Source organism: Tetrao urogallus, assembly GCF_951394365.1.
Source record: "Tetrao urogallus genome assembly, chromosome: 5".
NCBI classification, from domain to species: domain Eukaryota; kingdom Metazoa; phylum Chordata; class Aves; order Galliformes; family Phasianidae; genus Tetrao; species Tetrao urogallus.
The window spans coordinates 31,259,112-31,283,131 of record NC_136818.1 but is presented as its reverse complement, the minus strand read 5'-3'; the positions used below and the strand labels follow the sequence as shown (position 1 = coordinate 31,283,131).

The following is a 24,020-nucleotide window of genomic DNA, read 5'->3' as shown; positions in this document are numbered from 1 at the left end:
CTTGTAAAGCTCTAAGAGAGCTTTCTGTAACTGTACCTTTTCTCCTTCTCCTTGGTGTATCACTCTTGCTATGGAAAAGTGCATTCCTTTGAGTTTAGATTGGGTAATGATTAATTGATGAAGAAAAAACTCATAATTTTAAATAGGTATTCCTGGTGGATCACTTCTTCAACAGAAGTTATTGCAATTTGTGTTTTCTTGTAGTACTTTATGAAAAAACTTCAGTGTCAGAGGCAGTTTTTCATTACAGATAATAAGGCTCAGGCTTAAACATCATTCGAGTCATAAAATACAGCTTTCTAACTGAGGTTTCTGGTATTTTTTTAGTGTTGCCATTGTTATCAAAATACATAAAAATGTTAATGCATACATAAAATTCCTCCCTATGTGCCTTTTGTTTTTGCAGGCACTATCCTGGTTGACAATATGCTGATCAAAGGGACAGCAGCAGGGCCGGACCCCACCATTGAGCTCTCCTTAAAAGACAACGTTGATTACTGGGTGATCCTTGATCCCATCAGCCAGAGGTTGTACTTAAACAGCACTGGCCGAGTTCTGGACAGAGATGTAAGTTTGGAGCTTTTGGTTTGTTTTCTTTTCTCCCCTAGACTTCATTTTCTGAATCTTTGTGTACTTACAGGATGATCGTGAACGTAAGAATTGCTGTAATGTGATGTGTTGTCCCCAGATGACGGCAAACAGAATCGATTGTTTGTTAGAACTCACTTATGAGCATGGTGAAACTTGGTCATGAAAATTACATGTGGCAAAGACGAGAGTAAAGACAAGAACAAATGACCGCGTATTGGCAGAAATAGATACGGAACCAAACTCGATTGTTTGTTGAATTAGGAGAATTTTTGCTTTGCTACTTTTGTCTGGGAGGTGAAGTGCTGCTCTCTCCGTGTCCGTTTTACACTTAGTGTCTTTTAGCAAAAGCTTTCTCTAGTTGTGTACACTAGCTTATGAGATGGGAGAAAAAGCAATGGAGCTGTATATACTACAATTCACATCTAAAACTTGATGTGCTCAAATAAGAATCTGCTGGTTTAAGGGGAGGTTGTTTGTGTATTTGTTTTGAAGGCAGCATTAAATTGGTGTGGTAGCTTTTTCCTATTAGCATTAGATGACTGTTGTTAGGCCACATTTTTTTTTTCTTTCTAAAAATACGAAATGAGAAGGAGTGTTATCATTTGTACCAATTTTGTTTGAAGGAAATGCTTTCTAAAAATGCAGATACTGTTTTACTGTTACGCTGAAGCGTATACTACAGTTTAGAAGCTGCAAGAAAAACTAACTCACAAATGACTGTAATCAACATGGAAAGAGTGATTCAGAGATCATGTGAAGTTCTCCTTGGAGTGCATCAGTTTGTTTTATATTATCTTGATAATTGGTTTGTCTTCTCCATTTAGTCTGAGGTGTTCTCAAAAACAACATGTGTTGTCCTTTCCATTTTATTTTATTTTATTTTATTTGAGGCTTATTTGAATTTAGCTGGGCTTAAAATAGCTTTCATTCACAAACTTTTAATATGTGAAGCGAAGGTATGCAGCACAAAACATGGCAGAATGGACATGATGGGGTGAGGAAATCCCAGTGCATCAAGTGCCGAACACCCAGCTGCCTTTGCAGCAGCACTAGTTCAGTAACAGTCTAGCTAAACTCATAAATGCTGCACATCATCATGAATAAAGACACTTTAGAGTGTTGTTCTTTGCAAGATGTGGGCTCAGATCACAAGGAAATGAATGGACAGTATATGTTTGCTTAATTTACATAAAGTTAATACTGTTTTTCCGTTTGTTTTTAAGGGATTATTTCCTCATTTTTACAATGAACCAAAACTGAGAAAAGCCTAGTATGCAGAACGAGGATTGTATACATTTTGATCCCTAATACTTCAATGCTGAGTAAAATTACTTGTGCTTGTTTAAACGTGTTAGAATATGAAAAGAAAAAATGTAATTTAGGATAACATATTTTGGGTGTGATCCCCACTGTACCCGACTTCTGGGGTCCCAATCTCAATCAAGTTACGTGTTAAAGAAAATGAAAACAACCCATGAAAACTCAGCCTAACGGTCACTGAATATGTGAACGTTATACCATGGACTTGATTAATATGGCTCCAATCTAAAGGTTGTTTCCAGCCGTCGAAAGCAGAGCTGTACAGAACTCCCAATGGCGTGTGCAGTTTTTGTCTTTCCTTTGCTTGTTTAACAAAAGAAGCTGTGTTTCTCATTCCTCAAGTGAAAATTACACAAATCCTAGTAGTTACAATAGAATTTGGGTTTTTTTATTAATTCAATCCTTAAAATTCAAGTTTTGATTACGGAGCAGAAATTGGAGTCTCAGTCACAAATGGAGTATATGTGATTTCATGCAATACGTCTGGATTCTCTTCCCATTTTTCTCCTGTAACCCTGCCTGTCATCTCTCTGAACCAGATAACCTGGTCTCATTTTTTTTTATTACTTCTCTTGAAAGAAATTTATTAGATTCCGTTGATTGATTTTCACCAAGAATGACAATATATTTTCCAAACAGAATCAGATAGAAAGACATTTCAAGACTTTTTTACCAAAGCTTCAATTGCTTAGGAAGAATGAATCGAGATGAATTAGAGCTGGAGAGGAAGCGAACTGCCGCAGTGTGTTAGAATAATTTGTCCCCAGTGTGATTAAATATATATTGTGCTTTTAGGTATTTACATTCATTGCTTGTAAATCATGAAAACAACATGTGCTCATTTAAAGACCTGATTTTATAGCTAGGCACTCACCAAGCAGCGATTACATGTAAAAACAGCCCTACACTGGTCATATCTCAGCAGAGACAAAAAAAAACTGTTCTTTTTTTCCACATCTTTATCAAAAAGACCGAGTGATGGTTGCAAATCCAGAACTTTGTAGATTTACTTATATACTGCTACAAACAGATGTGGTTTTTGTAGGTGTTACTAAAAGCAGCATTTAACCTCAGTTGTGTTTTAAATATATTAAAATGGATTAAAAATTGTGTTCTGGAAGCTTGCAAAGAATGCCAGCTTGAAAAATAGAAAAGATAATGCTCAAATCTTAATTTTTAAGTTACTGACTATATTTGACGTGTTCCTACTTTTGTTGCAAGTAGAACCATCTCGTAATTGGATGCAGATTTTTACAGCAAAGAGAACCAACTCCCAGATAAATGCTCATGCTGTACCTAATTGCTGAGAAAGCTGAGTCTAAGGAGATGAGGGAAGAATAGGTTTTCGTGTAAGATCTCAGCTACAGCATAAACCCCCTTTCTTTTCCCATGTCTATCGACTCTTTAAAAACTGATCAGTCTAAAGGGTGAAGAAACCATATGGTTCTAAAACCCATTGTAGTAAAACTGGAAAAAATCAATCACTCAGAGAAATTGTTCCATTTAGAATGAGTGAAAGCGTAATTATGCAGATATATAATTATGGTATAATTGTAAGTCTAGGGATCTCAATACAAAAACCTGTTTGTGTTCTTTGTGCTGTAGAGTACATAGGCATTTTTAAATTATGTTTTTGAGTTGTTTATTCTTTTGAAGGCTCTGAGGTTAATAAATGCAGAGCTTTTTTGTTTTGTCCCTTTCAATGCATTCTTGCTTTCTGCTGCACATCACATACTAAATCAAAAAGGAAATTTTTTTATTTGAATATTGTGGCGTTCACTGTAATAAAAACAAGTGGGCTTTGGATGGTCTTCACTTAGAGGTGACTAATTTGTTTTTAAATTACTTGATAAATGCAAGTGGTAGGATATTCAATTTATTTCTGACTTGACCGTTCAGTTCAAATACTAACCAATCAGAAGTTAAAATGTGTGGCATTTTCTAGGTTTCAAATAATGATTGAAATGGAATTGGTTATTGAAGAACCTAACAATTATTCAGTCAAAATGTGTGGGTTTTTTTCATTCCTGAGAAAGCTGTGAAAAGCTAATGTTGCTGAGAAATTTTATATGCTCTTTTTATCTTTGTATTAGCACATTCAGTTGGCAGAGCTCAGTCTGCAAGTACAGCTGTGAGACATGGAGGTCTGTGTGAAACACTTCCAGCATGAGCCATAGTCAGGACACTTGGAGAAGCATTCTGAATCTAGAAAGACACAGTACAGCATCAAACGTAACACAGACTGAAAGGCTGCGGGGAACCTGAGCAGTGCTAACGTTGGTGTAGCATTTAACTCTTCATTCAGTTCATATTTGACTATATTAACAACATGTATTTTCCATTACAGCCTCCTATGTCCATCCAGTCCATTGTGGTGCAAGTCCAGTGTGTTAACAAAAAGGTTGGCACCATTATCAACCATGAGGTGCGGATCGTGGTGAGAGACAGGAATGATAACTCACCTCAGTTCCAGCAGCAGCGATATTACGTGGCAGTAAACGAGGTCAGAACTGATTCCTTTTCTTCTTTCTGTCTTTCTTTCCTCTTTCTTATACATTGTTTGTTTGTTGTGAGAAGCCAATTTCTTTCACTTCTTGTTTGAAAGCTCAATAAATGCAGTAGTTTTTAAATCCCTTCATTTGTGTCAATTTGGAGAAACGCAGCACAGCAATAAGTTTTTAGCAGTTACAAAGATCAACATGCCTTTCACCAGAATGCATATAATAGATGGAATTTTGTGAAGCTATGTCTCAATTGGTTTATGTTACATTTACAAAATATTCTACTGCATTTTGCAACTTTATCAACATGACTGAAAGTAAAGCACATTTATTTATGAAAAATAAATGTAGGTCAGAAGTTTTTATTAAGAACCTTGTAGTCTGGTAAAGTTCAAACTACTGCTGTTTATTAAATGTTACCTGTGAATTGAAGTATTTTGTTCTTTTATTCTAATAGAGTAGAAATCTATGGATTGGACTTGTACATATTATTTGAAGGTTTTGTGTGTTGTTTTTTTTTTCATAAGCAAATAATATTTCATTTCACTTTAAAATTGCATTTCTTATTCTCTTAGGTATTAAATAATCTGTTAGTAAACAGTACAAAGGACATGTGTTTGCAGTAAATGAGAAGCAGGAACATATGTGTTGTCTTTGAGTACCTGAAGGGGCATGCAGGAAAGCTGGGGAGGGACTTTTTATAAGGGCAGGTAGTGACAGGACAATGGGAAGTGGTTTTAAGCAGTAAGAGGGTAGATTTAGACTAGATGTTAGGAAGAAATTCTTTACTGTGAGGTAGTGAGACACTGGAACAGGTTGCCCAGAGAAGCCGTGGATGCCCCATCCCTGGAATCATTCAGGGCCAGTCTGGATGAGGCTGTGAGTGACCTGGTCTAGAGGGAGGTGTCCCTGTCTATAGCAGCAGGTTGGAACTACATGATCTTAAAGGTCCCTTCCAAACCAAACCATTCTATGATTCTGTGAAGTAGAAGTGTACAGACTGAAACCAAGAGAAGGGAAAGACAGGTTTTTTTTCCATCTTCGCTTGTGGTAGTTAAGAAGTTAAACCAGTTACGTATCATAGTGATTATTCAGTGTGTTAGGGAGTTTTGGTTTTTCAGTGTGACCTTATGTTCTGTTACGATCACTACATTGCTTTAAGTGACCAAGAATGCCGGCAGGTGGTGTTCAGGAAATCCAATAGTCCCCAGGGAAAGGAGTGGGGAAGTTGTCTGATCAGTTCTGAACTAATTCAGCTCAAAGTATTAAGATTAAAAATGAAGGAAAACCCAACGTTTCCATAACTGGGGATATTCAAGAGTGGTCTGAAAGCCTACCTGTGTGACCTGCTGTAGGCAGCCTGCTTTAGCAGAGGCATTGGACAAGATGATCTCTGGAGGTCCTAACCCCTGCAATTCTGTGATTCTGTGATGAAGGAAGCAAGGATTTTCCATAATTAGAAGTCCAAAAGGCAGAGAGAAAAATGCACCATTTAGAATAGTTTATATTCAGTGGCTTTATATGTTTCAAATATCTGCACTCATTTATTTGGATTACTGTTGAGTGAAATGCAATCTTACTCTTGCCACCAGCTGCAGTCTCAATATAATTAGCTACTTTGTTTCATTTTATCACTGTTAGGCTTCTATCTTCTGTGGTGGCACCACTGTGCCGTTCAGGATTACCCCCTGGGTTAACGTTCTCATTAACTAACGAGAAAAAAAAAAGTTCACAAAGCATCTCAGCCTTCCTAGAAGGTTTCAGTGAATGATTATGTGTTCAATGGGTTATCCTGCTAGAAATCGGCACTGCCACTAGTGGATTTAACTATGCTGGAGAGGGGGCAAGTGGTGGTTTTCAGTTCTCCTTGATTTTAGATTTCCAGAGATAATCAAAGCTATTTTAATAATTACTGGCAACTGTAATGCTGGTCAATGGCTGTAAATACTGGGTTTTATTTTATTGGGAGGCTTTTTGGTATCAGAAATGTCAGGTGGTAAATCATATTTTGGAGAAGTGGAGTGCTTCTTCTGTCAGATATTGATCTGCCCACAACATACTGAAAAACATTTGTAAAGGAAGGTGGGGGTTATTTTAATTCCATCGCAAATCCTAGTTTCACATGACTTTTCATGAAGATATTGTTTAAAATTGAGCTTCTCTTTTTCTGAGAGCTTAGATGGAGCTAGATTTGGTAGGGCAATATCCGTCTTGCTTTATAGCTGAGTGTATCTCAGTTTTTTATACTCGGTTAGAAAAGAAGGATGTCTGTACCCAGACAGAGGGAGGACTTTGCAGATTCATTGAATTTTCTGTCAGTGGCCCTTACAAATGTTGAGGTGTAAGCACGGGGAAGCACGCACCATGTTCACGCAGCCAAGCTCCTTCCGCTTGTAGCTATAAAATGTGGTAGAATGAAAGCAGTGTATGTAATGGCTCTTAACCAGTTTTCCTTTCCCATTTGCTTTTGAATTCATGCATTTTAAAATTAATGCTACAAGAAGCATCATTGGATGTTTTGGACTTTTCCATATTGTTGTAGACATATTTCACAGTACCAGGAATAGCATGGATGTAATTTCAGAAATACTGTCATTGCATTTACTTGATTTTTGAACTTATCTTTCAGTTCAGGAATAGAAAATTTCATGATTATTACCTGTTTTCTGGCATCTCAAAGTCAAGCAAAGAAAGCGGTTTACTTGTGTGTATGTAGACAAGTAGATGCAGCTGTTGAGACTTGTGCATATACATGTGTGCATATATCCACGTGTGTTTGTATTTTTTTATTTATTTATTTTATTTATATATATATTTATATTTATATATACAAATTTAAAATCTTCATTGTCTCTGGTCCCAATAGTCTTATTAGGAGGGATCTAATGCAGACACACAAGATCAATCTGCTTGAAATTATTTGATATTTTGCTAACAAGAAAATTAAGTTGTACTTACACTATTGAATTAATATTGTAATTAAACTCTTTATAATCTTCTGGGTTACGAAACTGAATAGGAAATAATTCAGATAGCTTAACAAAGCACAAACAGAACTGTTATCATCTAGGAGCTAAGCTTAGCCCTTTCATCAACTTTATCAAGACAGAAAAAATGTGAGCATCTCAGCCACTACCAAATCCAACCGCTATCCACAGCCTTATGATTCCCCTTGTAAAAGCAGAAACTAGTTATTTAAGATTCATGCTAAATATTTTCCAACCACTATAAATACTCTAAAAGGCTATTTCCTTTGTATTTTCTTATATGTATTTATTCATACGAAAATGTCACATCATTATTTAGAAAAAATTCCTGACAGGATGACTTTAGCCCAGGGCTACTTTCGACCATGTGTAGTAGTGACCTAAAGATATCAGTTATTGCAGTATACCCAAATAACATTCTGACAGGCTGAAAAGCATGCAGTTTTTTTTGAAATGGGGAAGAATTGTGCAACTCAACTAACACTGTATAGGCAAAGGCACCAAAGGTTTTAAAAACATGTAGCCTGATACGGGGACTTGAAACAAAAATCTTGTAATGCTGAGACAGAGTTGATGTGACCTGTTTTGTGTTCAATGGAATGGATCTGTGCAAATTCATTTCATCTAAATGCAACTGCATTGCCTGTGTTCTTAGAAGATATACATTCTTCACATGGGCCTTACTTGAGTGTTTCTGATGTCTTGTTAATCTCAGTAGTGGTATCAGGTTTTATTTGGAAAAGTTAGTGAAGTTACCAGAGTGTTCTTTGAAGTCAGTGTTGCTTTAATACATGTATGTACACATTACACACTTATGGTAATTTTTCACTTATAAACCATTATTTTAGGCTTAATTATTTTCCTGTAAGTTGGCAGAGATAGTAAGTCCATGCAAAATAAGTGTAACTTCAGCTGTCTTAAAAGTCGGGCTTTGTGCTGTTGAGAATTTGAACTTCTCCTGAATTTTCTTTGCTTCTGGTGTGATTATTCACATCTTTTTCCATGTGGTGTTGAAATAATTAATCTTGGCAGGTAGACATCATCAAAAGAATATTAGCTCAGAATGATCAACTGTAATTCTGTGCTCTGCTCTTTAGGGCTATGGTGAAAAATTACTCATTTTCAGCTTTGTAAATAGGCAATAATAAGAAAACTTATTTTCAGGATGTTTTGTGGAAATGTTCAATGTTCTTGTCCACATCTAGATTCCTAAGAGATATAAATCACATGGAATTAAATTTATAAGCATTAATGTTGCTGGCTGTGGAAGAGTAAGATTTATCGTATACTTTTCCTCTTTGTGTTTTAATTACGTTCTTTTGAAATGTTACTTGTTTCTTGTCATCACAGTTCCTTTTCAACACACTGAATTCTCACTGAGATGATCCTTACATCGATGCTAATACTAATACCTGTTTTTCTTTATGATTCCATCTTGAATAAGCTCAGAAACTCGCAGTGCTCAAACATTAGCTTACTGTGTTTCTTCCTGTAGGAGATACTTACATTTAATACAGAGAAAAAAAGCATGACCAAAGTGTTTCTCGAGGTAGTTACATCTAATAGGAAGTGGGATAAGTGCGGCTCTGTAGGTTCAAGTGGCACTTTTTGGAGCTATTTTTGGAACCTGCTGGAAAGGAGAAGCAAACCAAAGGAGCCAAAGATCCTCCTCCCCAGTGTCCCAGAATACTTGATGTCAGAAGATTTTTCCACCCAATCTGTCATTTTCAACCTGTGAAGAAATTCTGTTGCCAAAGGAAGCATGGTGTTCAAGCGCAAGCCTTGACTGGTGACTGAAACTTCCTTCTGTCTGTTTTTTGTATAAATATAATCTCAAATTAGCAACTTAAGAATAGGAACAAACTTCTTTTCATGCTGAAGATGTAGGCTTGGTTGCTTCTTCTTGCACGCCTGCTGTGGCAGGGTCAGGGGTGTAGGATTTACTGCTTGATTAGATTATCAATTGATTAATTCAGTTTTTTTTTAATGTGGATCTGATTCAGATGCGCAGAATTATAGATGTGGTTCTGTAGAACTTGAGAAATTTGCAGTCTGACACTTAATTTCTTGTGATTTAATTGTTGTAATTCAGGATAGTTGTTTTTTGGCAGATGCAGGCTTACTGAAGATTGGACCATTGAATGTTGGATCGTTGGAGTTTGTGCAGGTTTTGTTCACGCTGGTGGAGGTGTCAGTGGGAAGGTCTCTAGGAGGGAACTTCTCAATTACTTAAAGGAGAGACACTGGGATTAAAATCCCTATGCTTGTTCCAGCTTTTTTGTGTGTCTTATAGAGACCTCTTTAATATTCAGAAGAAAAGTATGCCTTTCATTGCCACTGTATGTCTTTATTCTTAAGGCTGCAGCTTGTAAAGGGCTGTAAATGCAAATAATCCATTTTAAAACAAGAATAGTGGGACTCTTATTTATGTTGATAAAGAACAGCCATATATATGATCACGGTGTATACAGTTAACTGAGTTCTCAACTGTGCTCTCCACAGATTTCTCCCTAGCTTTCCTGGCAAGGTTTATATTTATTACTGAGTGTGCTTTCCTAACGCTGTTTGTAACCTCATCACATTTATTTTATTATGCTCTGCTCTGGGAGGACCCCAGGTGGCTCACTACTTTTGGGGTGGCTGAGGTGTGTTGTGATGCTGTTAGAGTAAATTGTCACAGTATGAGAGACCTTGGGGTATAGACATAGTGTAGCTTTACGCACAGAGTGCTTCTGAAATGATTACATATGGAATTTGGGGCAAGTAGTCAGATCTTTAAATTTTTCCAGAGGTTGAGCTGCTCTTTGCCATAAAATCTCAGACAGCCTGGAAAACTGAGTAGATGTGTTAGTTTTTTTCCTGTTTTCAGGAATAGTGAGTGATATGGGATTTTCTTCAGTCTCGATTCTAATATTTGTAGTGCACAAAAGAAAACGTAGGGAAACTGGACCTCTGCTTGTGAGGTTTGTGAAGGCCTGCGTGTCTGTAGCCAACTACTTTGGATGCAGCATCTTTTGACGTGCTGTAAGAGCATGCAATTGTAATTCTGATGTATACCTCTCTTTCATTTTTGCAGCTGTCTCCTTCGCTATCATTTAATCATAGAATCATACAAGCGCAGAATGGCCTGGGTTGAAAAGGACCGTGGTGATCATGTGGTTTCAACCCCCTTGCTATGTGCAGAGGTGCCAACCACCAGACCAGGCTGCCCAGAGCCGCATCCAGCCTGGCCTTGAATGCCCCCAGGGATGGGGTGTCCATAATCAGTTATCTGCACCCTGTTAGTATCCCATAAGCACAGCAGAGGGGTCTGGTTTCCCACCATCAGTCAGTGCGTAATGCCTTCCCTGCAGGCTGCTGCACCCAGGCAAAGTGCAAAGCAAAGAGTTGCACAGCACTGAGGGTCAGCTCGCTGCCTTAGGAGCAGTTAATAGCCCCGTGGAGCCAGCTTACAGCCTGTGTGTGGGATGATTCCATTGCCTGTGCCAGCAGTAGGCCAGTTTGTAGCCAGAGAGCTACAGATGGTTACTGTGCCCTAAGTGTGGATGGTGCAGAAGTTAAGCCCCGTGCCAGTTTTAACTTAAAGCTTTGGAATTGTTTTTTACTTCAGAGCTTCAGTATTCGGAGCTGTGAAAATATTTCTCAGAGGACACTGTCAGCTATTAAACGGCTTTAAGTAATTAGCAGGTTTATAAATTGACAACAGATTGGGAGCTGTGAATGTCTGACAGCTACCTATTTCCTCCTATACTTGCTTCATGTTATGAACCATTAAGTGTGAAAATTAAATAGCAGTCCACGTTTGCAACAAATGTCCGAATGAGCCATTATCCTTTGCCACTTTCTCTTCATACAGCACTCGAAATTTTTCACACCCTGTAGTTTTTAAGATGTGCAGCAACTCGTGGCAAGGATGTAAACTGGACTGGACCTGTGTATGCATGTAGGGGTCAGGCATTCTGGCATGGTGAGAGGACAGCAGCAAGAGGTACAGCTGTGAATGATGTCTGAGTCAGATCCAGGGCTGTTTGTTCATTTGGTTCTCAGGTGGATTACTCACAAAGCTTTCCGAATATTAAAAGTCAGAAATGTCAGCTTCAGAAAGGGTTGGATTTTTGTCTTTAGAATACAGAATCATAGAATCACCAAGATTATAAAAGGTGTCCAAGGTCAACCAGTCCAACCATCCACATATCACCAGTATTTCCCACTAACCCATGTCCTGTAGAACGACATCTACACATTTCTTGAACACCTCCAAGGACAATGACTTCACCACCTCATTGAAGAAAAAAAAAAATTCTCACATCTTTGATGTCAGTAGGTCTCAATTTCTTGCAGCTTGCCTACCCTAGGAGCTACCCTAAGCTTCTCCATAGTTAGAAATTGATGAAGTTTCAAAATGTAATTTTGTGAATATTTGGTTTCTGCCAACAAAGTATTGGAGAAATATCATTCTTGCCTATGTTTAAAGCCATAAAGCTGTGTGCTTTTGTGTGTACAGGTGTTATTTGGTGTTGTCAGTGCTCTCATGAGTGTTGAGTAAGTTCTGTTTGTCTTACGAGTCATTTTAATTTTCCTTCCCAGGTCTGGAAAGGTAGCTTTTTAGTTACTTTTATCTATTTATGTTTACTTAATCAATACTTTTTTTTTTTTTTAATTTTCATCTTCACCTTTTCTAAAACACACAGAGCTACCCTGATGCATAGGATGTGTGTAATAAGGATGGAAATTTCTTTCACTCCATATGACCCTTGGCATCAGTTAAAGCAGGGTCTGAGTATATTGTGTCTAAATGCTTTCTCATTCTTGGTTTTCCAGTCTGAATAAAGGGGAAAAAAGAACAGTGGCTGTGACATACATATTAGAACAGTGGGAAAAAAATGAGTGCCTTTCATACGTGAATCCTTAATCGTTTCTTCTATGCCGCAGAGTTTTAACGTGCATTTTTCTTCCCCTGCTCTTGCAGTTGACTCCAGTTGGAACAACCATCTTTACAGGATTTTCTGGAAACAATGGTGCTACTGACATCGATGATGGTCCAAATGGCCAGATAGAATATGTCATCCAGTACAATCCTAATGACAAAGTATGTGCCTTTACTTTTTTTCCTTTCTGCATATATATTTTAATATGAAAAACATATGTATCTGTGTTTATATAAATAAATATATATGTATTTGCTTATGAGATATATATCTATATATCTCATATATATATATTATATATATATATATGATTTTGAAATAAGGAATGAGTAAGTGGCTGCTGTTGGACATCATAAATTCTAAACTTGAAAACTTACTACCAGTGTAGATTATTCTATCCACCTTGCTTGTCCCATAAGCTCACCCAAATTTATCTTTCTTTTCAATGCCATGCTCTACTATCAGCTATAGCACTGAAGCATCAATCATCCCATCTCTTCTAGTGTTGTTCACACACCTTCTCTTTTTTGGCATGTGTTTTCTGTCTGTGACAGATTGTTGTGTTCATTCCTCCACACTTGCAGTAATGGATTCATAGCTAAGATATATTCATAGCCACTGCTAAGTTTCTCATGAGAGACATTCTGTCTTCCTATATGGAGCTGCTTATATATAGGGAGAGAGAGAAAGAGAGTTTTGTGTTCTGTTTTTTTTTATAAAGCCACTTAGAAAAAGAAATATATATTACTAAAATGAAACAGTAACGTTCCATGTCTGGGGTTTGTACAAGCGTGTCATTTTAGAGACAAAAGTTTGAGGTATTGAAATACATGTTCTTTAGGCTCAGATTTGTGAATTTCTCTATTGCAATGCATTTTTTGCATGAGTGATCTATTTGAAGCATCCATCTGCATTTTCTTGAAAAATTAAAATTATTTTGGCAGTGCTGTTTTGAAAACCAAGGTATGTTTTGCCATTGGCTAAGAACATTGTTATTGGGGATCAGGTGGTGTGATAATTTAAGTATGCTAACCTGATAATCTATTCATCTCATGCATAATGTTGATGAGAAAGTACTCTAGTGAGAAAGTACTTAGGAAATAGATTTAGCAATCTCTCATTCAAAATCTCTGCTGTTACTTAAGGCTAACTTGAGTAGAAACGTTTTTTGTGGGAAAACAGCACTCTGATTCTAAGTTTCAGTATAGACATAAGTTTAAGTTATGTAGAATAGTGAAGGACTCCCATTTGGGGCAACTTTGGTACAGTCAGTCATCTCAATAAATGTTTGCTTAATTTCTGTCGCATGCCTGGTTAATGAAACCTACTTCGTTCATCAGTAGAGAGTCTTTATGCATGTGATAGTGTATGCTTGACAGAAATCACTTGTAAAGCTGCTTTACTGCCTCTCTCTTCTTGCTAGGAAGATACCCTAAAACATCTGCTACAAGTGAATTGTCTTACTTAACCTGGGAAAGTTTTGCCACGCTCAAAAATGAGGTGTACAGCGTAGTGAGAAATATTTTTACTTCTCTACTTCTAGGATCCTCCCATGTTGTGTGTTGAAGATGCCCAGTGTAGTTTGGCACCAATGACAGGCTGCTGCTTTGGAAAAAGCTGTAATGCTGATAATTTTCATTAGAGACCAATTGAGAATTAAAATAGAAAAAAAAAAAAAAAAAGTAAAAAAATAGAAGTGTTATCTAGAATTCAATTTAGCTTAAATACTTTGTTGTTTAATGGGGACGTATATAAAAGTCAAGAAGAAGAAAATGAATGCAAAACATATTGGATGTTTTTCTGGTTCCTTTAGCTGTTGTACAGATTGATGCCATAACTCTTGGCTCTTAGAATCAAAAGATGAAGTTGATTAGCTTGCCAAAAGAATCTTCAAATGCAGAGTCAATTTTAGATCTCTGAGGACTCTGGTTCACCCTGAAGGTTGAGACAGATGCATCCACCAAAAAGTTCTGGACTCGATCCTTGTGAGCTAATTTTGCTGTGATTGTATTGTTTGGTGAGGATAACAGTTACTCTTCTTGAGTTGCTATGAAATTAGAGGTCTGCATAATGCTTTTGCTGTGCTGTGTTGAAGCATTCCATGCCCACATCTGCAGAGTAAGTTGTCTCCTGATGACTTTCCCCTTCTGATATAATTTGCCTCGTGTATTTTGCCACACCTACACTGCAACTTACGGCGAGTTGTCTGTGCGATGTTTCAGACTCATGGTTTTTGTCACAAAGCTTCCATGGGAGCCCAGATGACATACCAAAACTGCAGGTGACTGACGTGGCAGAGTTACTGTATAGTCCTCACAGCTCTGTTTGGATCTCTCTGATGAGCATAAAGGAAACATGACTGGACTTAATGCTCCTGGTGACATTTTCTTTCATTGTGAAGTTGCAAGTTAAAACTAATTCCTGTGCCAGTAGGAATCTGTTGGAATTTCAGACTCTACAGTAATAAAGAGATGAGCAATACTCCTGTTTTGTTATGCTTCACTGGTGTTGTTTGCAGGTATGTGCATTAAATGTGTGTCTGGGTACCTGAGAGCATGGCCGTACCAGGTTCGTGGAAGCTGAAACTCCAGAGGGGAAAAAATACAAAGCTTTGCTCCTTCAGTGTGTACCTCATTAGTGCAGATGAATCGGTGTTCCTATTTTTTTCAGTAGATCGTATCTGTGGGAGGAGATAAAACATTTCTCCTCTGTGTAGTAATTATATAGTGCTTTCTATTTGATTGGTTTTAGTTCAGTGATGTGTAGTCTACCAGGCTCTCCAGAGTATGCCGCCTTGCTACAAAAGGTAGATTGCCACCTCTCTTGTGCACCTGCACGAACAAATAGCGAAATTGCAGGAGTTATTTTTGCTCTCTTGTCTGAGCTACTGCCTCCCAGGCTAGAACCTGGGAGTACAGGCCAGAGCACCACCAGCACTTCTTTTTAAGCCAGTTTATTATAGGTGGGAAAGACTGTGGCTCGGGGTGGGTGTGGGGATTATGTTGCTGCATTGTAGAGCACTGTGCTGGCCTGAGACTTAGGGCTGCTTATATTACAAGAAGCTAGCAGGAACAAAGGAGTGGTTGTAAAACTTGCACATGTAACATCAAAGCTAATTGGAAACACGCCTCAATAAAAACATAACGTGTAATTATGATTTGAGTAGATTCTCCAAATCTGATGGAGCAATGTGTGAGCATCAGAGGTTGTTACATCAACTGTCTCTTCAACAGACATCCAAGTTGTATGTGTCTCTGAGAATTGGGCCGAAGCAGCAATGTGTGGGAAATTAAGTTATTTAAGAGAGAGTGGTGAGGTGCTGGAACAGGCTTCCCAGAGAGGTTGTGGATACTCCGTCCCTGGAGGTGTTCAAGGCCAGGTTGGATGGGGCCCTGGGCAGCCTGGTCTGGTATTAAATAGGAAGTTTGGTTGCCCTGCACGTGGCAGTTGGAGATTCATGATCCTTGAGATCCCTTCCAACCCGGGCCATTCTGTGAAATCTTATCTCTGTCTCTTGTCTACTGCATGTTGTGGAGATTATGAAAGCAGACTTCTTTCAGAGATGTGCTGTGAAAGAGCAAATGGTGCAAGATGCCACGTGGCAAATACCAACGAAAAGCTCTTTTCCCCAGTGACAGTGATCAAAAAGTAGAGCAGGAGCCCAGAGGAGTTGTACGGTCTCTGTCCTTGAAAATATTTGGCCTCCAACTGGCTGAGGCACAGAGCAGCCCTTGTGAGCTCCCATGTTCTCTGACAGCCTCCCTTATTCTCTGATTCAATTGAACTCTAAAACCTGCCCTTGATATAGAAGGGATTTCGCTATTTTTGTCAAATGTGTTATCATCTGTGTTTAGATCATCTTTTAGAAAGCCCTGTAAAATCACTTCAGATTCTCTGAATTTCAAAAGCGTCGTTCTTCAAATCGCTTTGTGCTGCTTACAGTCCAGCAGGTAGTGACAGTAGTGCGAAACACCATCTTTCTACTACTGAGAGAATGGAAATGAACAACCTGGTAGTGACTTTCTAATTTTCCCAAAACGGCCAATTTTAGGTCTGGCATCAGGAAGCGATCCTTGCCATCCTGTGGCCTCCAGCCTGCTTCACTGATTTAAATTTGGTGAGCATGCTGTGTTGTAAGAGCTGCTGTATGAAAGCGTTTTAGTATTTCCTCTCTGAAACTTTTCAAGGGAGAATCAGTTCTGTTCTCTTGGAGTGTGCAGGCAACAAAGCAGTGTCACTTTGCCAGGAAGCATAAAAGAGCTTTCGATGTCCCTGACTTCCTGCATATGCTGGCTCATTTCAGCATTGGATGGAGGTGCAGCTGAGCTGTGCCCTTGCTTTGTGTATCTCTTAGTTGCCTTGGAACTTGGATCGTGGTTTGTATTGCAGCAAGAAGTAGATTTTGCAGAGCAGTCAAGGGATATGTGTGGGGTGAATCTGGTGTGATAACTTTCAGAGTTCCGATACACACCTGAAGTTAAACTTCACGTCACCAAGGAACCGTTACTGCAATTCGCTACTCTACTGGAGCGAGAGGGGGGACTCCAGATACAGGCACTTTGGGAAGAAGTTACAGGGTTTTTTGCTGAAATTCCTCTGATGCTTCCCAACAGTTTAGATTGTAGTGTTCTACTTTAATGCATTTTTCTTTTTGCCAAGGAATGCCAGAAAGAGGGCACTATTTTGGGAATGCGTTGGCTGATCCTCTGCCACAGAGACTTTTCCAGTTGGTTCTTCCCTTTTTAACCAGAGATAAATGGGCTAAAGCAGCCAGAAGGATCTTACTTGTGAGCTGGAGTTCCCATGCAAGTGCATGAGTGTGCATACACACACAAACAGCATCACTTCATTACGATAGTGAAAAACATTGCCTGCTACTTGCATGGTTCACATCCCAAGAGGGAGACAAAAGCAGTGAACTCTACATGTTCTTCCTTCTGTTTTAGCTTCCTTTTTTGCCTCGGTATAAATATTTTGTGTTGGTCTTCCTTCTCCCCTGTATGTGTATGTATGCATATATACATATCTGTACACAGTACCACTGGGTACTTTTTATATATCCAGAGTTGTTTACCCAAAAAAAAAAAAAAAAAAAAAAAATTTAGTCATGAGCAAATTGTATATATTACTGGCAGAGTTTGTGATGGACCTTCCAGTAATATTTTTATGCATCAACATGGCAAATTTAACAGTTGTTGTCATGTAATTGCTGAAAATAGTACTTTTTATGCAAATGTCTGAAATTTTATGGGGATAGGGAATGGCCTTTTTGTGTTATCTAAGGTGAGAATAGTACTTTGTACCTCTGTAGTGTTTCCTTTCGAGAGGTTTTTGTACTGCTCCACAGCCATTGTCCATGCACCATATTTCAGCGTGAAGTGTATTCTACACTGGTAGTCTTAAGCGTGGAAAGATTTTGGTGTGACCAAAGGTGTGAAAGGCTTTTTTAACATCAGCGTACTTTCAGCACGGCGAATCCATAAGAAACAGGAGGGTTAGGCTTCAGTTTGTTTAGAAGTGACAAGTTACTTGCAAACAGCCAGAGAGAATTCTGTTACTTACAGAATACTTACTGTGAAATTCTCATCAAGTATGTTGGGCAGGGAGAGAACAGGAAACTGTTCAAAAGCTCTATCTAAAAGACATGCAATTTTGATATTCAATAGGCCATCTCATTCTGGCCAGTCTTTAATATCCTTTAACTTTGAAGCACATTCAATTTCATCTTACTGTTTTAATTTTTGCAGACTTCCAACAGGACCTTTGATATTCCTCTTACTTTATCTGGAGCAGTAGTTCTACGGGAGAGACTAAATTATGAGGAAAAGACTCGTTACTTTGTGATTGTTCAAGCAAATGTAAGTATAGATCTCATAATAGCCATTTATAGTTCTAATTCAGGTGGCCCTTAAATTCCTGGGTATGGATTTTTTCCTAGGAGAGGAAAAGCATCTCTAAAATACCATGTCTGATGCACTCTTATTCTGTAGACCCTATATAAGATGTATCTAGGTGCTTTCTGTCATTAAAAGATTAGACATACTACTGCTGGTTAAAAAAGCTTGCTCAAGATGCATAGAAAAAAGTAACATTCTGGCGCAGGGAACAAGTTGCGTATTTGAAGTACAGCCCATGCAGAAAAGTGCATTCTAGTGTCACTAAGTGTTCATCTTCTAACACATCTAGTAATGCTAATTTGATGTCAAATGAGTTTAATGGATACAATTTGGTTGTATCTTTCATGTTTGAAAAGCAGTTTTCTTTGAAGAGGTGATTTTTCTTTGAAGTCATATTACATGGTTATACGGAGGTTTTTACAGAGCGGCTAGCAGTAGATAATGCATTCCCGGGAGAAGAGTGACGTGTAAACTGTATCTAATACATCTGTCATCGCAGAATTTTTTTGTGCCTTTGAGGGCTGTGAAAGCCTTTTTTGTTTTGTTTTTTGTTCAGATAATGGCTGAAATGAAAACTTTGTTTCTGTTGTTTACCACTGTTGTGGTACTGTTTCATTTATGGGGAAAAGGAGGATCCCCTGAAGCAATTTTAAGATAGTTTTAAAGTAATGTAAACTTGCTTTCCTATATATTTTGTGGTATGTTCAGCATTTCCCTAGTAGAAGATGGGCTTAAAGGGTGTGCCTTCGTGCTCTTCTCTATGCTCTTGAATGTTCAGAAAATTGAAGGCTGTAGCTCTGAGGTTGAAGTTTTCATAATTATGTATTGTGTAGAATCTGCACATTTGGGAAGGTTATACACCTTGCCCTTACCTTTAACTTTAAATCTTTCTGTAGATCCTGACTTCTGAACATCTCACAAAATGTTGCCCATTTGCTCCCCAGGACCGAGCCCAGAATCTTCATGAGCGAAGGACGAGTACAACCACCCTCACAGTGGATGTGCTGGACGGGGATGACCTGGGACCAATGTTTCTTCCTTGTGTCTTGGTGAATAATACTCGTGACTGTAGACCTCTCACCTACCAAGCAAGCTTGCCAGAACTGACTGATCCTGTAAGTCCTCTTGATTTTTGTAAGTTTTGTGTGTTTGTTTTGTAACTGGTTGTCGTCTTTCTCTGTGAACACAATGGAGAACTGTAACTAGAAGGACTGTGCATGCTTTGTGTCAGGTTCTATGTGCTAAACAGATTAAAATTGAAGTAAAATACTTGTATGAATAGATGAAATTCCAACTTTGATACAGTGGTATATTGCTTGCTACAGGCTCTGAGTCTTGCTGAAGTTTGGTGAAATTGCATAATTGCATTCTTAGCTCTGTCTTCATCGTAATCTTGAAATATTCTGAAAAACCACTTGGAGTAGGGTACTTGACTTGTCCCTCTTTTCCGGATTATTAGAGACTTCACGGGGAAGATTTTTAGGGAAGGAGGCCTTAGTTGTTTGTCCCTGGAAAGTTTCTTTGCCATTGTATCTATTTTCAGTCAAGAGGCACTAAAGAGCAACTAGTGCTTATCCCATGTAGCTGCTTATACTGCGTATACTGGTTAATACATCAGTTAGGATTAGTATAAAATTCAGTCATTTCACCCTTGGATATGCACAGTGGACCACAAAAAGAAGAGATGAGAGCTCTACAAAATCCTGATGCAAGATGATGCTAATTCTTCTTCCCTACAGGGGAAGAAGGCTGCTTGGTAGGCTGGAAGTGTGCATCTTTGGAGTAGGAGAAATGCTCTGCATTTGGCTAATATGATTTATGTAAGTTTCTTAAACAATGCGGTTAAATGTCCTTTGGTTCATACATTTAAAAAAAAAGAAAAAAAAAGCAGAACCAGTTAAATCATTGGGCTTATCCCCCACCCGATCAACCTCTGACATTAGGTTAACTTTGACTGTTGACAACGAGATCATGATTTCCCTTTTTCATCTCAGGACACTATCTCTGGCCTGCATTCTCTGACCAAGAGATGGGGAGGATGAGGCTGAAAGTGTGGAGGTTCTTGCTATTTTCTGCCTTATTTGCTTTGCTGTCTTGTTCCATGTAGACTTTGGCCATCCCACAAGTTTGGTTTCCAGCTCTGTCTGGGCTTGGGCCCTGGAGCAGGGCAGTTGCCCTGCTTCTTTGACACAGGATGACATCCTTAGCAAGTCTCAAAATCTCTCACATCCAATCTAGATCCAGCTGAAAATGTCACCAATATATGCAGGAGTTCATCAGTTCCTTCTATAGAGACCAACAGTACAGGCTCCGGTTAAATAGCCAGTACAATCTCTGGGAGATGAGAGGAAGCTTTATAGCAGTCATGATGTTCAGTTATTGTGCTTTTTGTATAAGAAGGGTCTGGGACAAGTTTCAGGGAATTTATGTAAGTCAGACTGGACCTGATGTCAAACTGGAGGGAGATTGGATCTTACAAGCCTTATGCACCTCAAATAGAGATCATTTCTCTGAGCTGAGAAACTCTTCCTCACAACTGCATCCTTATTTTTAAGTTATAGCAAGACTGGAGCCTTGACACTCAGCTTGTAATAGCAGAAAATCAGGAGGGAAGGGAAGGGATATCCCGTATTTAATCTTATTAGTCTGATTTATGCTACTCTTTTTTCACTTCTACACCATGGTATTTCTAATTGCAGTGGCTGAATTTGACTTTGTGAATACATGCATTAGATGAATGTGGCTTGCTTGTAACATCATTTGAAGGAAACTGCATGTTATTCCTCAGCTCAGTACGTGACCTCATCAGGCTTAGTGGGGTACCCAAGCTAAGCAGAGAATGAGAGATTGTGACTCCATTTTATCCACACAGATCAAGTGGCATTCATAGTACAGAGGCAGGTAAGGCAGTAATTAAGAAAGATCGTTGCTTGGTTGTTACATTTATTTATTTGTTTTTAATCTAGCTACCAAAAGGCAGGACAGAGGTCATCTACTTGTCCTGAGGCAGCTCTCACAGATGGAAGGAACTCAGCTCTGTCTTCATTCTTGCCCTTGCTGTGGACAGGCATGTGCTGGGCACTACAAGGCAAAGTGATGTCTGCCAGGAAGGCCTGCAGAAATCTGGCTAGTGATTACTTCTGAGTTGCAAAATACATTCGTTTGACTTCCAAAGCTGTTCAGGTGCCAGCTTTTTTTGTTTTCTTTTTGACTGTTTTGTGTCAAATTGCACCTTGAGAGGTCTGATCTGTGACACGAGAAAATGGTTCTCTTGATAAAAATAGCTGCTATTTGCTGTTTACCTTTTTGCAGTGACGCAGCTGTTTTGATAAACATAAGTGGAAGAAGGATGTGTCTACCACAGCTTTTACCTTGGTACTTGAAATATTTATCTGGCTTGTAAATTATAATGCAGTTAGACAATAGGACAATTTTATATTTATAAAATAATAATTAAGAAAAATCCCTCAATTAATAAAACACACATTTGTCCTGCAAACAGCAGTATGGTAGAGGTGCAGAGAGTCCTCTGGCAATGAAGTAATGGTATCCTCTGATCTGATGAAGCAGCCTGGGCAGAGAAACTCAGTCAGAAGTATTTTGGAGATGGCTGCATGATATAAAGAAGTTTGCATTACACCGCATAGGCAAGAATCCATAATGATGCAGGACCCTATCCCCAGTGTCAGGTTGTGTAGAAGCTGATGGTGGCCATTGTACTCCCCAGAATGCTTGATGTCAATTTACTTGCACTAATTAGTTTTTGTTTCCTTTTTGAAAATCAAAATTTACTACTCTGTAAGATTTGAACCTGTATAATCAAGATGCTATAATTGCAATATAGTTGCTTAATCAACAGATATCAAGATGTTGTAATCACAATATAATCGAGAGAATCAAGCAAGGTAGACAATGATCACAAAGAGAATAAGCAGAAGAGCTTACCCTTCGGCTGAGCTCACCAGAAGACACCAAGAGAGGGGATCTCCAGAAGAGATCCTTCCCCTCTGGTAGCCAGCTCTTAAATAGGTCTAGGAGGGGTGGAGCCAGGCTCCACCCCTTCCAGCAGCACAGGTGAATTGCCTTCACCTGTGCTCCTCTGGCTGACTCATGGCTCGCCTCAGGTGATTAATCAGAGGTTCAGGCCATGACTCAGCAGTTCCCATACACTCCACCCCTTCACGGCGTGAACCACTGATCAGGTTAACAAAAGGGTAAGCTTTCCCTAATACAGAGATCCGGTATATCGCGACGCTTATACAATTTTATCGCGACGTGTGTTGGTACAGTTCAAGACAAGTGATGATTAGTGAATGTCCACGTTCTTCTATGGGCCAGTGCTCAATGATGTGACTGGAGGCATGAGGTCCTGAGGTGCAGGTCCGTTCTATGTTCCATCAGTCCCATGCAGACCATCACTGGGTGTTGTACGTGATCTGACAGCAACACTGGAACACTTGATGGCGTTTTGTTCCTTCTGGTGGTCCTGAAGGCTCACAGACTCACGGGGAGTAATACAGATGTTTTACAGGTACCAGGAGGGGAAGGTCTGCTCTCCAGGGCAAGATACAGGCCGTATTTCTGTCTTGGGTCAACACTTCCGCTTGTACGGGGGCACGTCCTGGCCGCCTGTACCACACCTTTTGGCCGGATATCTGCGGCTGCATAACGATATCAGGCACCAAAGGAGGTGTCCTGATCTGCCACAGGGACATGATGGGGGTCCCTTTAGCAATAAAGATCGGAGTGTTGACCACAATATCAGTAGGCCATGTACCTATTACTGGAGGGACTACTGAGCCTCCCACCTCCAATAGTCTCCCCCAGGGTGCAAGTAGGCCACACCACTTGGGTCCTACCTGCACCTTCCAGGGCCATTTTAGTTTATGGGTACCTGGCTCTAAATTTTCAGGGGCAGGGAGCAGAAGATTATTTTCATTACCAATCTGGGGTCTTACCTGATGATCAGTGCCCGTAATTTGGATCCTAAGCGGGGTGGCCCATGTCGTCTGCAACATTCTCAGGGCACTGGGTCTGCCGTCTCGAGGTCTTTCATTCAGGTCCCGCAGGGTTTCATACAGTCTTTTTGTCCACCCCTGCAGGGACTGGGAGTCTGTCTTCAGGGCAGCCTTAAGAATACCGTTATAACATTCGATGAGGCCTGCCCCCGTTGGATTATATGGCAGGTGGAATCGCCATTCGATGTTATTTTCTTCTGCCCAGCGCTGTATCGTTGCACCAGTAAAATGAGTCCCTTGGTCGCTCTCGATGACTTGAGGTGTCCCGTAGGCAGACATCAGTTTAGTGAGTGCCTTGATGGTATATGCCTGGTTTGCTTTCGGTACTGGATAGGCCTGCAGTAGCCCACTTGCAGTGTCGACACAGGTCAGGGAGTATCTTGCCCCTTCGGAACGAGGAAGGGGCCCGATGTAATCGACCTGCCATCGCTGGAGAGGATTGTGTCCCCTAGCAAGATGGGCTGTTGTTTCGGGCAACGATCTCGGTCTCATCTTGGAGCAAGCGTCGCAATCCTGGCATGCCTGGACGATATCAGATAGTTGTATGGGCAGTCCCCATGCTTTAGCAGCTGCCCACATTGTCTTTTGTCCAGCATGCTGTAGCTTCTGATGTAACCAGCGGGCGATGTTCTCAGATGGTGAATTCTCAATCCATCGAACTCGGGCCAGTGTGTCGGCTTCATCGTTTCCCGGTGACTGTAGGGGCTGATGACCAGAAACATGGTAGACACGTACAGTCCTGTGTTTGACCGTATTCCATATATCTAACCACATGTCT

The 24,020-nt window shown here is 39.5% G+C and overlaps 1 protein-coding gene across 4 annotated transcripts in view; it reads left to right on the top strand.

Moving 5' to 3' along the window:
- Window positions 1-24,020, top strand: part of PCDH15 (protocadherin related 15) — a gene marked incomplete at both ends in the record, with an annotated part of 312,883 nt that overhangs the window by 74,372 nt on the left and 214,491 nt on the right. For all 4 annotated transcript variants that reach the window (XM_079536322.1, XM_079536319.1, XM_079536321.1 and 1 more), the window contains 5 exons: window positions 407-567; window positions 4,259-4,414; window positions 12,369-12,488; window positions 18,075-18,185; window positions 19,169-19,339. In XM_079536322.1, the coding sequence (XP_079392448.1) occupies window positions 407-567; window positions 4,259-4,414; window positions 12,369-12,488; window positions 18,075-18,185; window positions 19,169-19,339 (719 nt within the window). The remainder of the gene's footprint in view (window positions 1-406; window positions 568-4,258; window positions 4,415-12,368; window positions 12,489-18,074; window positions 18,186-19,168; window positions 19,340-24,020) is intronic.